Source organism: Callionymus lyra, chromosome 2 (assembly GCF_982586985.1).
Source record: "Callionymus lyra chromosome 2, fCalLyr1.hap1.1, whole genome shotgun sequence".
In the NCBI taxonomy this organism is placed as follows: Eukaryota; Metazoa; Chordata; class Actinopteri; order Syngnathiformes; family Callionymidae; genus Callionymus; species Callionymus lyra.
In genome coordinates, this window is record NC_141819.1 from 6,394,992 (window position 1) to 6,409,617 (window position 14,626).

A 14,626-nucleotide genomic window follows, 5' to 3' on the forward strand; every position below is an offset into this window, starting at 1 on the left:
GACTGAACATTTTGATACTTGCTTTTTGTGTATGTTCGGGAGTGTGTGTGTGTGTGTGTGTGTGTGTGTGTGTGTGTGTGTGTGTGTGTGTGTGTCTGTGTGTGTGTGTGTGCGTGTGTGCGTATGTGTGTGTGTGTGTGTGGGAGCGTGGTGTGAATGTGGGGGGGAAAAAAGTGACCACTGCTCCACTTTACACCTTCCATCCAACGCTGCGTTCCCATGGCGACGGCTTGAGGAGCCAATGGTCTTCATGGTGAAGACAAACAGAGCCAGACTTGCTCAGTTTAATCACGACTGCTTCTGTTTAGAACTTCTGTCTCCGATGAAACGTGTTTTTCTTCTTACATCCAGAGTCTGGAAGTAGTTTTTAAATTTAGTCACAGGATTTATTTCTGTGTGTGTATGTGTGTATGTGTGCATGCGTGTGTGTGTGTCTGCATGTGTAAGTGTGTGTATGTGCTTGTGCGTGTGTGTGTGCATTTGTAAGTGTGCATGTGTGTTTGTGCATGCGTATGTGTATGTATACATATGTGTGTGTGTGTTTGTCATGTGACTTTCCAGAATCAAACCAAAGAAACATAAATGTTTAAAAACCCTTGTTTTATTTTCTTTATCAATTATTGGTCACATAATTGTAAACATCTCTTCAAATATCTTAACTGAATTTTAGTTTTTTTTAATCTTATTTAAAATAATTATACAATTGTGTTTAAACATTTAATGTTTTCTTTTTTATCTTATTTTAAAGGATTTTTCTTTCAGATCTGAATCGTTTTTATATTGTTTTTTTTTTACATTTGCTACATTTTAGGTCAATATTTTGACTTTTGGTTATAAAAATACACTTTTAAACGTCTTTTTTTTAACTAAATCTTTAATTTAATGCTGAAATTTAGAAGCTCAGTAATTCTGCAAATAAATCTTCGTTTTACACATGAATATTTGATTTATTTAAAAACATTTCATCTGGTTTGTCGATTTCAATATTCTGTTTTCTTATGGATTCATTTTGTGATCATGACCTTTGACCCTCATTTTCAAAATCCCTTCTTTTAACTTTTCTCTCCTCGTTCATCTGATGCATGTGTTCCCGCCTCAGCGCGATACAGTTCCATCTGTGGCTGCAAGTTTTCAAACTTCCTGTCGTGCTCGTCACGCGTGTCCAGGTCTGATGACGCAAGAGCAGGAATGATGGGAAAGACCTGAGGCGAAAGAGCGTCCAGGACCAAATCGTTCTCTTTCATCCTGGTGGTCCCGGGGCCTCGGGCTCAGACCTCCGTGGCCTCCGCTCGGCTCTGGAGGTGCAGAGTCAGCCGGAAACCTGTCGGTGATAAACGTTGACCTTTGACCCGCGATCTGGCCGGGGAGACGATCTGCTGCGTCTTGTCGTTTCGATCCGGAGCTGAGCTGGTATTTCCTGTCGCCGAGAGGAGACGATGGAGCTCATTGTTTGGATGACCCGGAGGAGCCGAGTCAGCAGCCGGACCCGGACACGAGCAGAACCTCATCGGACCCAGAACTCAATTAATCACGTTGTTGAGGAACATCTGAAGGACTTTTTTTTTAACTAATGATCAACTGCTGACATGAAGCGAATGTTCTTCTCTCATCATGAACATGTTTTTCACTCATTACTCTATAAAGCTGCTCTGAAATCTGGACGAACGAGAGGTTACGAGAGTCCATTATGACTCATTATTATGAGTAATAATGAGTCCCTTGGAGGTGGAGACTTCCACGGATTGATGACAAGTGTGGTGACAAGGGAAGTGGAGCAGTGGAGGAGGAGGAGGAGGAAGAAGAGGAAGAGGAGGAGGAAGAAGAGGAAGGGGAGGCAGAAGAGGAGGAGCAGAAAGAGGAAGAGGAGGCGGAAGAGGAGGAAGAGGAAGACGAAGAGGAGGACGAGGAAGAGGAGGCGGAAGAAGAGGAAGAGGAGGAAGAGGAGGTGGAAGACGAAGACAAAGACGAAGAGGAGGCGGAAGATGAGGAAGAGGAAGAGGAGGGGAAGGAGGAAGAGGAGGAGGAGGAGGAAGACGAAGAGGAAGACGAAGAGGAGGAAGAGGAAGAGAAGGTGGAAGAGGAAGAGGAGGCGGAAGATGAGGAAGAGGAGGAAGAGGAAGTGGAAGAGGAGGAGGAGGAGGAAGACGAAGACGAAGAGGAGGCGGAAGATGAGGAAGAGGAAAAGGAGGAGGAGGAGGAGAAAGAGGAGGAGGAGGAAGAAGAAGAAGAAGAAGAAGAAGAAGAGGAAGAGGAGGAGGAAGAGGAAGAGGAAGAGGAAGAGGAAGAGGAAGAAGAGGAAGAGGAGGAGGAAAAGGAAGAGGAAGAGAAGGAGGAGGAGGAGGAAGAGGATACAGACTCCTGGATCCTGATGAGGCAGCACACTTTGATGGTTGCCATGGTAACATTCACAGTTTGTCTGCATTTCAAACAGTTTAATGGATGATTGACAGATTTTTTTTCCAAACAGAATTACAGTCGTGGAAAATAACTGTCTTCTTTTTTTCTTCTTCTTCATCTTCAACTTCTTTTTCATCTTCTTCTTCATCTTCTTCTTCTTCATCTTTATCTTTAATTCACCAGATAATAATCATTTTTGATAACCATGAGTTTGATTGCTTACGTTTATATTATTCTTCCTCAACAGTTCGATATATTGATGTCACTTCAACACATCTTTACGACACTTTCTTTACTATCTTTATTTTTATCTTTTACATCATTTATATTCATTCTATCCTTTTAGTAAATGACGTGTGTTTATTATATTTGTGTTACTGACTTGAATCACTTCATTTGTTCCTGAGAAACCGATAGAATGCGATGAGTTTCAAAAAAACAACTATGACCCACTTAACTGGGCTGCAGCGAGTCTCTAGCGCCACCTGCTGTCAACACCACCTCAAACCCAAGACGTGTCACTCTTTTGCGCCAGAAAACACGTCCTCGTTTGTACGAGATGACGTCATAACTATTCTGTATTTACAGTAACACTAAATGATAAACTAACACAAACGTTTACGCAAAATATATCATTTTTTCTGAATAACACAATAACAAAAAAATTATAAGAAATAACTAAAATAAAAGTTCTCGAAGAAAAAACTGTAAATATGAAATATGTGTGTGTATATATGTATAATAAAGAAATATGTAACATTATTACTTCTTTTTTTTTAATAACAGTAAATATGGTCACATTACCAATTATGTATGGCAAGTATTTATAGTTGCCATATTATTTTAAATCAAGAAAATGAGTTTATTTCAAAGCAATATTAATTACGCAACATTATTGTAATTATTTTTAAATAACAGTAAACACGTTCACGTTTATTATAATGTATTCAAATCAATAATTGTCGCCATATTATTATTATTTTTAAATCAGGAAAATGAGTTCATTTAAACGTTATATTAATTACGCAACATTATTGTAATTATTTTTAAACAACAGTAACTACGTTAATATTTATTATAATGTATTCAAATCAACAATTGTCGCCACATTATTATTTTTTTTAATAAGGAAAATTAGTTTATTTCAACGTTATATTAATTACGCAACATTATTGTAATTGTTTTTAAATAACACTAAATACCTTCACGTTTATTATAATGTATTCATTGTCGCCACATTACTTTTGATCTCATTAAAAACAATAACCAAATAATATAGCAAACAATAACGTTTACGCAAATACAACTATAAATAAAAGCCATCATAGAAGAAAAATATAAACGTGAAATAAAAAAAGAATGAATAAAATAAATAAATAATAATAACGCTCACCACGCCCTTATTTTGAAACGTCACCAAAGCGGAAGTTCGCCGCTAGCTAACCGCGGCTAACGCTCTCAGGAGTGTGTGTGTGTGTGTGGGAGAGAGTTGTGTGTGTGTGTGTGTGTGTCCAGGTGTGAACATGTTACCTTTATCCATCAAAGACGACGAGTACAAACCCGCCAAACTCAACCTGCTCGTCAAGCTCTCGGGATGGTTCCGGTGAGAAAGCCTGACATCCAGCATTAGCTTCATGCTAACCGGCGGCTCGCCTCGAACTCAGCCGCTCTCAGGCGCCTCTGGAGCGGCTGTGGAGGCGCAGGCGTCCCGCTGACTTGTTGTGGATCATTGTGTGTTTTAATGGACCCTCCGTGTGTGTGTTTGTGTTCACAGGTCGATACTCGCGGATAAAACCTCCAGGAACCTCTTTTTCTTTCTGTGTCTCAATCTTTCCTTCGCCTTCGTGGAGCTGACCTACGGCATCTGGAGTAACAGGTAGGCCGGCGAGCAGCTCCCGAGCCCGGGTCAGCGTCTGGATGTGCCACGTATGTGTTAGGATCGAGCGAGTGTGTGTGTGTGTGTGTGTGTGTGTGTGCGGGTCACCGAGGTGCACTGATGAAAAGCTGTATTTACTCTGACTATCTTTTTGCTCAAAGGTTCAAGTCAGCAAATCACTTCATAATATGCTCGTAAAAAAATAGACAAATTTTAACATAATAACATAAAATATTGTCATATAATTACTAGAGTATGTCTGTATTAAAGTATTGAAGTGTTTATGGGAGTTAATGATTTTAAACTGATCGATTGTTGCGATTATTTACATGTAAACGTGTATAAAAAGTAGCAGGATCGTCATATTTATCAGTAACTTTGATTTAAAAACACAGGATTTGTTCAGTACAGAATAAAATAATGAAACGAGACGATACACGAAACAATATCTAAATATCACAAAGAATATCAAAGTAAAAAACACTGAATAGTCAATATGGCTGAAGGACAAACATTTCTAGCTGTTTTTTCTATTGTTCTTATTCAAGAGAGGGTTTAATTTGATGGTAATGTCTCTCATTTTATTGTAAATTCATCACATTTATTAATCGCTTTTATCTCATTTTACATTATTACGTAATGCCACTAGCAAGAAAGAAAAAGGTTCCTGATTCTAATACATGGAGTCAATACGAGGGACCATAACATTATGACCACTGTTGTGTTATCAGTTTTATCTTGCCCTTTAAAGTATATACTTTATTGAATATTGTTTTAATTGTTAAAGTGCTTTGTGACCCTGGTCTGGAAAAGGGCTATACAAATGAAAATTACTTACTTACTTGTATTTGAGGTAAAATCTAAGTTGTGTTCTTTGAAATAACGGCCCGTGGCCACGACTCGCAGGAGAAAGAAACAGGAAAAACACGTATGCAATACAGAAGTTTTGCAATAATGCAGTCGGAGAATTGAACAACTTTTATGTTTAGTGTCGTCATGTTGCTGTTTCTCATGGACCTCAGAGAGAAATAGTCATTATTTACTTGCTTTTGTGTGTCGTTTAACATCAGTTTCGTGTCTCAGAAATACACAACTCGAGAGCAAAACTGTAACTGCGTTTACACGCAATAAAATACACATTAGATCAGAATATTTGCGAGTGTTGCTCAGTAAAGTAAGTAAGATGTACATGAAGAAGTCGCCTGTGTTGTTGAAGAGATCCTGCAACACTGGAATAAAAGGTTTCAAAAATAACTATTTACTACTTCTAGTTTTACTACTAATACTACTACTACTAATACTACTTATATTTTTACTACTAATTCTACTAATACTACTTCTACTTTTACTACTATTCTACTACTACTTTTATGTTTCTACTACTTCTACTACAAATGCCACTACTACTAATACTACTTATACTTTTACTACTAGTTCCACTACTACTTCTAATACTACCTATACTTTTACTACTATTCTACTACTACTTTTATGTTTCTACTACTTCTACTTTTACTACTAATTCCACTACTACTAATACTACATATACTTTTACTACTAATAATACTTCTACTTTTACTACTATTCTACTACTTTTACATTTCTACTACTTATACTTTTACTACTAATTCCACTACTTCTAATACTATTTCTAATTTTACTACTATTCTACTACTACTTTTACGTTTCTACTACTAATACTTCTTAGACTTTTACTACTATTCTACTACTACTTTTACGTTTCTACTACTACTTTTACTCCTAATTCCACTAATAATTCTACTACCAACACTACTACTTTTACTACTAATTCCACTACTACTTCCACAAGTAATACAACTAATACTACTACTAAAGTTGCCACCGACGAGAAGTGATCGAACCCAAGCCGAGTGTTCGTGGACGAATGAAGTGATATTGAAAGTCATCGTGTTTTCATAGTGAGATTAGGATCAGATGATTCACCTTTTTATAATCTGGGACTGTAAACCTAGACCAGCATCTTCCGGGAAGAGTCCTGGTGACTCGAGGACATGAAAGACTTCAGTTTGATGTTGAGGGTTAAATTCATCAAGAACACCTACCCCTTAGAAAGACGTTTTTCTTATATATATAACTCTTTCCAAATGTTTTTACTGTCATCGTTGTACCTGCAGTTGCTGATAAATCCAAGCTGATGGTCGCGTCGCTGATAACGTGTCCGTTCCTGAACATACGTGTGCTTCTGTCTCCAGCTTGGGTCTCATCTCCGACTCCTTCCACATGTTCTTCGACTGCACGGCTCTGCTGGCAGGTCTCGCGGCGTCCGTCATCTCCAGGTGGAGGTCCAACGACAGCTTCTCCTACGGGTGAGCTGTGCACGTGACATGAGCACGTATCTGTGCACGTGACATTTGAGTTTGAAGTTTTTCACCGGAGATCTTTGTCGCGACGGATGCTATCAAGTGTGTGTTTTTACCGTTGTGGGTTTAATTTGGACGAACGATGATCCCTAAAAACCGGTCCGGTGAGAGAGAGAGAGGATATAAAAACTGTAGAGGATCAGAGAATCCAAACGTTACTCCCACAACAGGGATTATTTGAAGAGACCCCTCACACCCGCTCATAATCCCGACCCGACGTTGACGCTCCGGCCCGGAGACAATAGACGTCGTGGCTCCTGGATCAGAGGTTTGACCTCAAGGGTGTTGAGAAAACACTCGTTAATCTCATGTATAGATAATCGCAGAACGCAACAGAGATTGTGATCTCTGAGGTCTGTGGATCAGAATCTACTGATGGTTCCTGAACACGGTCCAGGACCAGATGAGAGAAATCCTTCCAGACTGTTGCTCCTTTGGAACGATCTTTCTCTCTCTTTGCTCTTGATGGATCTACTGACTCCTTCAAGAAACATCTTAAGACGTTTTTATTTGTTCAGGCTTTTCCTTGATTTTCTGGAACTCCTGTGTTGTTCTCAGTATTATCTTGATCTTTAAAGTATATACTTTATTGAATATTGTTTTGATAGTTTAAGCGCTTTGTGACCCTGGTCTGGAAAAGCGCTATACAAATAAAAATTACTTACTTACTTACATTAGGTTTAATACCTCGAGCAGAAAATCAAATGTTCCCCGTGTAATGCGTCTCTCCACCGCTGGGTGGCGCCTAACTAGCTCTTGATGTTTCTTGCGGCTCAGCTACGTGAGGGCAGAGGTCCTCGCCGGCTTCGTCAACGGACTCTTCCTCATCTTCACGGCCTTCTTCATCTTCTCGGAGGGAGTGGAGGTGACGCACATTTGACCCGTGTTGTCACGGTGTGTGTGTGTCTGACTGTTGTGTGTTTGTTGTGTGTCCCTCAGAGAGCTCTGGAGCCTCCTGACGTCCACCACGACCGCCTGCTCCCCGTCTCCATCGCCGGTCTGCTGGTCAACCTGGTGGGGATCTTCGTGTTCCAGCACGGAGGACATGGACACTCGCACGGAGACGAAGGTGACGACGACTGCGCTTGTGTGAACTTTGTGTACAATTGTGTTGTTGTTGGTGTTGGTCTCTTCAAGCACCATCTGGTCTTCTGGAGTTTGTTTCTTTACGACTCACTGAGGGTTTGAGATCTTTCAGGTCGTGTGGAATTTATGGATCAATCCTAGACTATAGTTGTGAAGTTAATCTATATAAAATGTATATTTTATTTGTGTTGTGACAGTGAAGTGAGATCATCTCCTCGTACAGTGCAGTCTTGAGATCCCTCTGTAGAAAAGTCTCCAAGAACCTGGACCCTGATCATGTGAGGGTCACACGAGGTCACATGAGGGTCTCCCGGGGTTTACGACTGAGCCCCCGATGACTCGGTCACATTCTATTGTTCTCTGATCCTGCCCTAGAAGGAGGTCTACGACTGCTGACTCCAGCTCATGTGACCTGAAGCTGCTTCTCCAGTCATCACCTTATGGACTTTTTTACTAGAGTTCCTTCAGACGTTCTTATGTTCCTGATGATCCTGATGATGACGATGTTTTTACTTCACACCGTCGTGAAGAAAACACTGAACGTATTTTACGGACGTTTGTGTCTTTTTCAAGGGATATTGTCCTTGAACCAGATGTCTCTTCATTCATCCATCGCTTGTTGTTGTTTTTGTTATTGTGTGAATGCTGGGAAGCATTCATTGTGTGAATGCTGGGAAAGATCCTGTCTTCTTCTGACCTAAACTCTGTGTCGCTTCTACTTCCTCAAACTTCTATCAATTCAGCTCGTTTCCGAAATGCGGGCTATCTTCTAGCTTTCTTTTATCTCTACTTTTACTACTAATTCCCCTACTACTTTTACATTTCTACTACTTATACTTTTACTACTAATTCCCCTACTACTTTTACATTTCTACTACTTATACTTTTACTACTAATTCCACTACTAATACTACTTCTACTGATTCTCTGACCTCTGACCTCGTCCTCAGGTCACGGCCACAGCCACTCGCTGTTCAACGGCAGCGTCAACCACACTCACCAGAGCAAACAAGGTCACGGGCACAGCCACGAAGGTCACGGCCACGAAGGTCACGGACACAGTCACGGCGGGCACGGACACGAGGGTCACGCGCACGAAGGTCACGGCGGACACGGACACAGCCACGACGACCCCCACTGTCACAGTGAGCGAGTGTTTCTGAAGGACGTGGAACGAGACGACTGACTTTGTGTCTCCTCAGGTGACAATCTCATCACACCTGGGAAAGGAGCCAGTAAACAGATCCTGCAGGGTGAGACGCACACACACACACACACACACACACACACCTACACACAGCTGTGTTGCGTACGTACCTTCAATAAAGCACAAACACTTGGACATAAAACTGACTCACATTATAAACACGCCTGTTGTGCACACATGAAATAATCTCTCTTTGAGCGTCATACATAGAAAGAGCCGCCAGGGGGCGCCACAACACTTCTCTCCACTCACCTTTACATACAATCATTTTCCTCTAATCACGGCGAACAAAACTTCCTGGATCTGTGACAGCTTTAAGGGTTGAATCACCAGCCAAAACATTATGACCACCATGTACTGTGTCTGATGTGTGTGTGTGTGTGTCGCAGGAGTTCTTCTACACATCATCGCAGACACACTCGGCAGCATCGGCGTCATAATCTCGGCCCTGTTGATGCAGAACTACAACCTGATGATCGCCGACCCCGTCTGCTCCATGTTGATCTCCCTGCTCATCGGCGTCAGGTGACACACACACACACACACACACACACACACACACACACACACACACACAAACACTTTTAACATGTGTGTGTGAACATCTCCACCTGTCAAAGCCACTCACACGACCAATAAACACACACACACACACGCCACTGTGAACATTATGGCTGTGGAGGTTCTAATCTGCTCTGTGACCCCAACACTCAGCCCTCGAGGTAGTGTGTGTGTGTGTGTGTGTGTGGGGTGTCCGCCCTGCTGAAATTAGGACCTGTAGTGGAGGGCGAGCGAGGCAGGAGGGCGTCGACTCACCACAGGGGAAAGAGACTGAGACCACATGTGTGGGCGTGACCCGGTGTGTGTGCGTGTGTCGACGCTTTTTTGCTAGTATTTGTGCGTCTGTGCTCGCACAGGATTGAGTTTGGAGCATCGCACACTCTTGGTCACACACACTAAAACATCTCACACACACTCGTAGTCATACACGCACACAAACACACACTCCTCGTCACACGCACTTGTAGTCACACTTATTGTCACACACACTAAAACACACCTATTGTCACACACACTAAAATTGTAGTCAGAGGCACATTTATCGTCACACACTTAAACACACGCATGTTGTCACTCACTCACCCAGACACACACTTGTAGTCACACACTCGCACACTAAAACACACTTGTAGTCACACACTAAAACACACTTGTAGTCACTCACTCACACACTAAAACACACGTGTAGTCACTCACACACTAAAACACACTTGTAGTCACTCACTCACACACTCTTAAACACACTTGTAGTCACTCACTCACACACTAAAACACACTTGTAGTCACTCACTCACACACTAAAACACACTTGTAGTCACTCACTCACACACTAAAACACACGTGTAGTCACTCACTCACACACTAAAACACACGTGTAGTCACTCACTCACACACTAAAACACACGTGTAGTCACTCACTCACGCACTAAAACACACTTTTAGTCACTCACTCACACACTAAAACACACTTGTAGTCACTCACTCACACACTAAAACACACGTGTAGTCACTCACTCACACACTAAAACACACTTTTAGTCACTCACTCACACACTAAAACACACTTGTAGTCACTCACTCACACACTAAAACACACGTGTAGTCACTCACTCACGCACTAAAACACACTTTTAGTCACTCACTCACACACTAAAACACACTTGTAGTCACTCACTCACACACTAAAACACACTTGTAGTCACTCTCACTCACACACTCTTAAACACACTTGTAGTCACTCACACACTAAAACACACTTGTAGTCACTCACTCACACACTCTTAAACACACTTGTAGTCACTCACTCACACACTAAAACACACTTGTAGTCACTCACTCACACACTCTTAAACACACTTGTAGTCACTCACTCACACACTCTTAAACACACTTGTAGTCACTCACTCACACACTCTTAAACACACTTGTAGTCACTCACTCACACACTAAAACACACTTGTAGTCACTCACTCGCACACTCTTAAACACACTTGTAGTCACTCACTCACACACTCTTAAACACACTTGTAGTCACTCACTCGCACACTCTTAAACACACTTGTAGTCACTCACTCACACACTCTTAAACACACTTGTAGTCACTCACTCACACACTCTTAAACACACTTGTAGTCACTCACTCACACACTCTTAAACACACTTGTAGTCACTCACTCACACACTCTTAAACACACTTGTAGTCACTCACTCACACACTAAAACACACTTGTAGTCACTCACTCACACACTCTTAAACACACTTGTAGTCACTCACTCGCACACTAAAACACACTTGTAGTCACTCACTCACACACTAAAACACACTTGTAGTCACTCACTCACAGACTAAAACACACGTGTAGTCACTCACTCACACACTAAAACACACTTGTAGTCACTCACACTCACACTAAAACACACTTGTAGTCACTCACACACTAAAACACACTTGTAGTCACTCACTCACACACTAAAACACACTTGTAGTCACACACTCACACACTAAAACACACTTGTAGTCACTCACTCACACACACACACACTTGTAGTCTCAGGGAACGATCCGACACAATTCTTAGACGCATCCTAAAGAGACGTGCATCTGATGACATCATTGCACTGATTCACGGTGAGTCCAAACTAGAACTGCGGTCAGAACCTGGAGCAGGTCTCGTGGGTCACGTCGGGTCGCGCCAGGATGTTTCCGTGACGACGTGGACCGTGAGCAGCGACCGCAGCGAGTCATGGAAAGTCGTCGTGATGATGAAAGTTACACAAACATCTTCTGCTGTGGAAATGATTCTTCACTTCAACGTCTACTGGCTCACGGAAGGAAACGGACCCGAAGGGAAAGTTCTGGTCCGGAGAAGTTTGAACCGGTTCTGCCAAAACCACTGGAATGGATCCGCGAGTGTCACTGGAGAGGAGCCCGGAACCCTGGACCCGGTTTTCCCAGAACCCTCTCTCTCTCTCTCTCTCTCCGTGATGGATGGAGCCGCTGCATGTTTGGAGGCGATCCGGGCCTGCGGTCGGCCCGAGAGGCCCGGATCCACCGCAGGCGTCGAGTTACTGCAGCTGCAACATCTGGAGCCTCTGGGCTGATCTCAGCGCCGCCAGAATTTGCCGCTCGACAAAAATCCAGCGGAAAAAAAAAAAAAATCCCTTAAAAGTATCAGAGTTGATGTCAGAGGTTCTCTGGTCTCGACCCTTTTAGGATTGAATCATTATTTTAACCTTTGGTTCCTTCGGATCGTTGGACCCGTTCGAACATGTTCTGCTGAACGTTTTCATCTCTAAACTGTTTATCTCCTCAGCGTGGTGCCGCTGCTGCGCGAGTCCATCGGGATCCTGATGCAGCGGACGCCGCCCTCGCTGGACCAGGCCCTGCCCGAGTGTTACCAGCGAGTGAGTGCGACCCTTGACCCTGCGGCGCCCCCCCCCCCGAAAAAACGCAGCGTTTTTTAACCAAAAAATAAAACCCCCTCCGTGTTGCGTTCAGGTGCAGCAGCTGCAGGGCGTCTACAACCTGCAGGAGCCCCACTTCTGGACCCTGTGCACGGACGTCTACATCGGCACCGTCAAGCTGCTGGTGGCCCCGGACGCCGAGACCCGCTGGATCCTCAGCCAGACGCACCACATCTTCACGCAGGTACCTGAACGCACCGTCGCGCCGCTCCCCGCTAACGGTGGCTAACGCCCTGCGTTCGCTCCTCAGGCCGGCGTCCGACAGCTGTACGTCCAGATCGACACGGCCGCCATGTAGAAGCCCCGCCTCCCCTCGCCCCTCCCACTCCGGAATTCTGGGACCAATCACTCGTCGGCTGCTACCGCCCGTGACCTCTGACCCCCGGGGTCACAGCAGCACAGGGCGGGGAGATGAACTGATGAACTCGTGCAGCCCCGCCCCTTTTTTGTATTTTTTAACCCCCGGTGGCACCGCAGTTTCTTGTAGAGCATTCTGGGTAAGTGCCTTCATCCTAATCGGAGACTGAGCCGCTGATTGGTCTGAAATCATGTGACCCGACCACGTGACCACTCAGTTTTTTTCTTCAAGTGTAATAAACATTTCCGATCGCGGTTTATAGACGACATCGGCGCGTCGGCGACATGAAGGTTTTAATTGTTGACGTACGATTCGGGCTGATGTTTCAAACAAGATTCCACATAAAGAATTATCGCAACGACTTTTGTTTTTTTTTCTTTTGTCCTGGTGATCGTCGCCTCGACTCGCGTTCCCGCGTCAGAGTGCAGGTGTGCGTCACGAACAGTAGGTGGAGCTGTCTATGGCGTGCAGACCCTTGAGCGCCTCGGGCTCCGCCGTCAGACGCAGCATGTCGACCTCCAGAGGGTGGAGTCGCCCGCTCACCACCAGCGAGTGCAGTGGAGCGCCCAGGTCCAGCGACGCCAGCTGTCGCAGCGAGCCGGTCCGGACCACCTGGTCGTCGGCGCCGAGTCGAGCCAGACCCACGCAGACCGTGTCCTCGGTCAGGCCTGCGCACAGATCACAGTACTGACTGTAGTTCTATTCAATGTCATCCTTTAAGTCGTTTTATTACAATTATTTTGTCGATCTTTGAATCATGTTCTGAGTTAATTTTCATTTATTCAAGTTTGACTTTTTTTTTTAAATTATTTAAAAATAAAATGTTCAATTTAAATCATTTTTACTGTTTAAATGGTCATTTATTTAATGATACTGTTCAATAATAAAATGTCTGGTTAAGCATAAAAAGTAAACTTTCCCAAGAAATCTGAATGTAAAAAATAATAGCATTAAAATATATATGAAAAATATTTATTAAATTATAATTTAAAAATAATATGAAAAGAAAATGTAATGACAAATGGTTTTATTTTACTTCCAAAGTTCTTCATTATCATTTTTAATATCTTCATTATCTTTCTCGTCATCATCGCCATTAAATCGTCTTCATCATTGTCATCCTTACCATCATAATAATCCTCTTTATCGTCATCAGATAGTGATGTGTTGATGAAGCTTCATGAAACAGTGCCATGTTGTTCAGCGGTCAGTAGGTGGCGCCATCAGTTTAAAAAATGATGTTTCATTAGAACACTTGTCCAAAACCAAGAGTTCAGAGACGCCATCTAGTGGACTCTGAAGATAATGACACTGTTTCATGAAGCTTCATCAACACATCACTACCATCTAGTGGACTCTGACGATAATGACACTGTTTCATGAAGCTTCATCAACACATCACTACCATCTAGTGGACTCTGAAGATAATGACACTGTTTCATGAAGCTTCATCAACACATCACTACCATCTAGTGGACTCTGAAGATAATGATGACACTGTTTCATGAAGCTTCATCAACACATCACTACCATCTAGTGGACTCTGAAGATAATGATGACACCGTTTCATGAAGCTTTATCAAAACATCACTGCCATCTAGTGGACTCTGAAGATAATGACACTGTTTCACGAAGCTTCATCAACACATCACTACCATCTAGTGGACTCTGAAGATAATGACACTGTTTCATGAAGCTTCATCAACACATCACTACCATCTAGTGGACTCTGAAGATAATGACACTGTTTCATGAAGCTTCATCAACACATCACT

The 14,626-nt window shown here is 42.9% G+C and overlaps 2 protein-coding genes across 2 annotated transcripts in view; one reads left to right on the forward strand and one right to left on the reverse strand.

Annotated features, from left to right (window-relative positions):
• Positions 1–3,845: 3,845 nt before the first annotated feature.
• On the forward strand, positions 3,846–13,213 carry slc30a7 (solute carrier family 30 member 7). Its single transcript, XM_087783317.1, has 11 exons — positions 3,846–4,000; positions 4,172–4,273; positions 6,508–6,621; positions 7,453–7,540; positions 7,615–7,744; positions 8,712–8,906; positions 8,964–9,014; positions 9,358–9,493; positions 12,343–12,433; positions 12,528–12,677; positions 12,744–13,213. Exons 1-11 carry the CDS (start codon positions 3,921–3,923, stop codon positions 12,789–12,791), a joined length of 1,185 nt encoding a protein of 394 aa, XP_087639443.1. The 5' UTR covers positions 3,846–3,920; the 3' UTR covers positions 12,792–13,213.
• Positions 13,128–14,626, reverse strand: part of dph5 (diphthamide biosynthesis 5) — a 15,154-nt gene continuing 13,655 nt past the window's right edge. Inside the window, exon 7 of the mRNA XM_087783319.1 lies at positions 13,128–13,519. Within this exon, the coding sequence (XP_087639445.1) occupies positions 13,287–13,519 (233 nt within the window). The 3' untranslated portion in view covers positions 13,128–13,286. The remainder of the gene's footprint in view (positions 13,520–14,626) is intronic.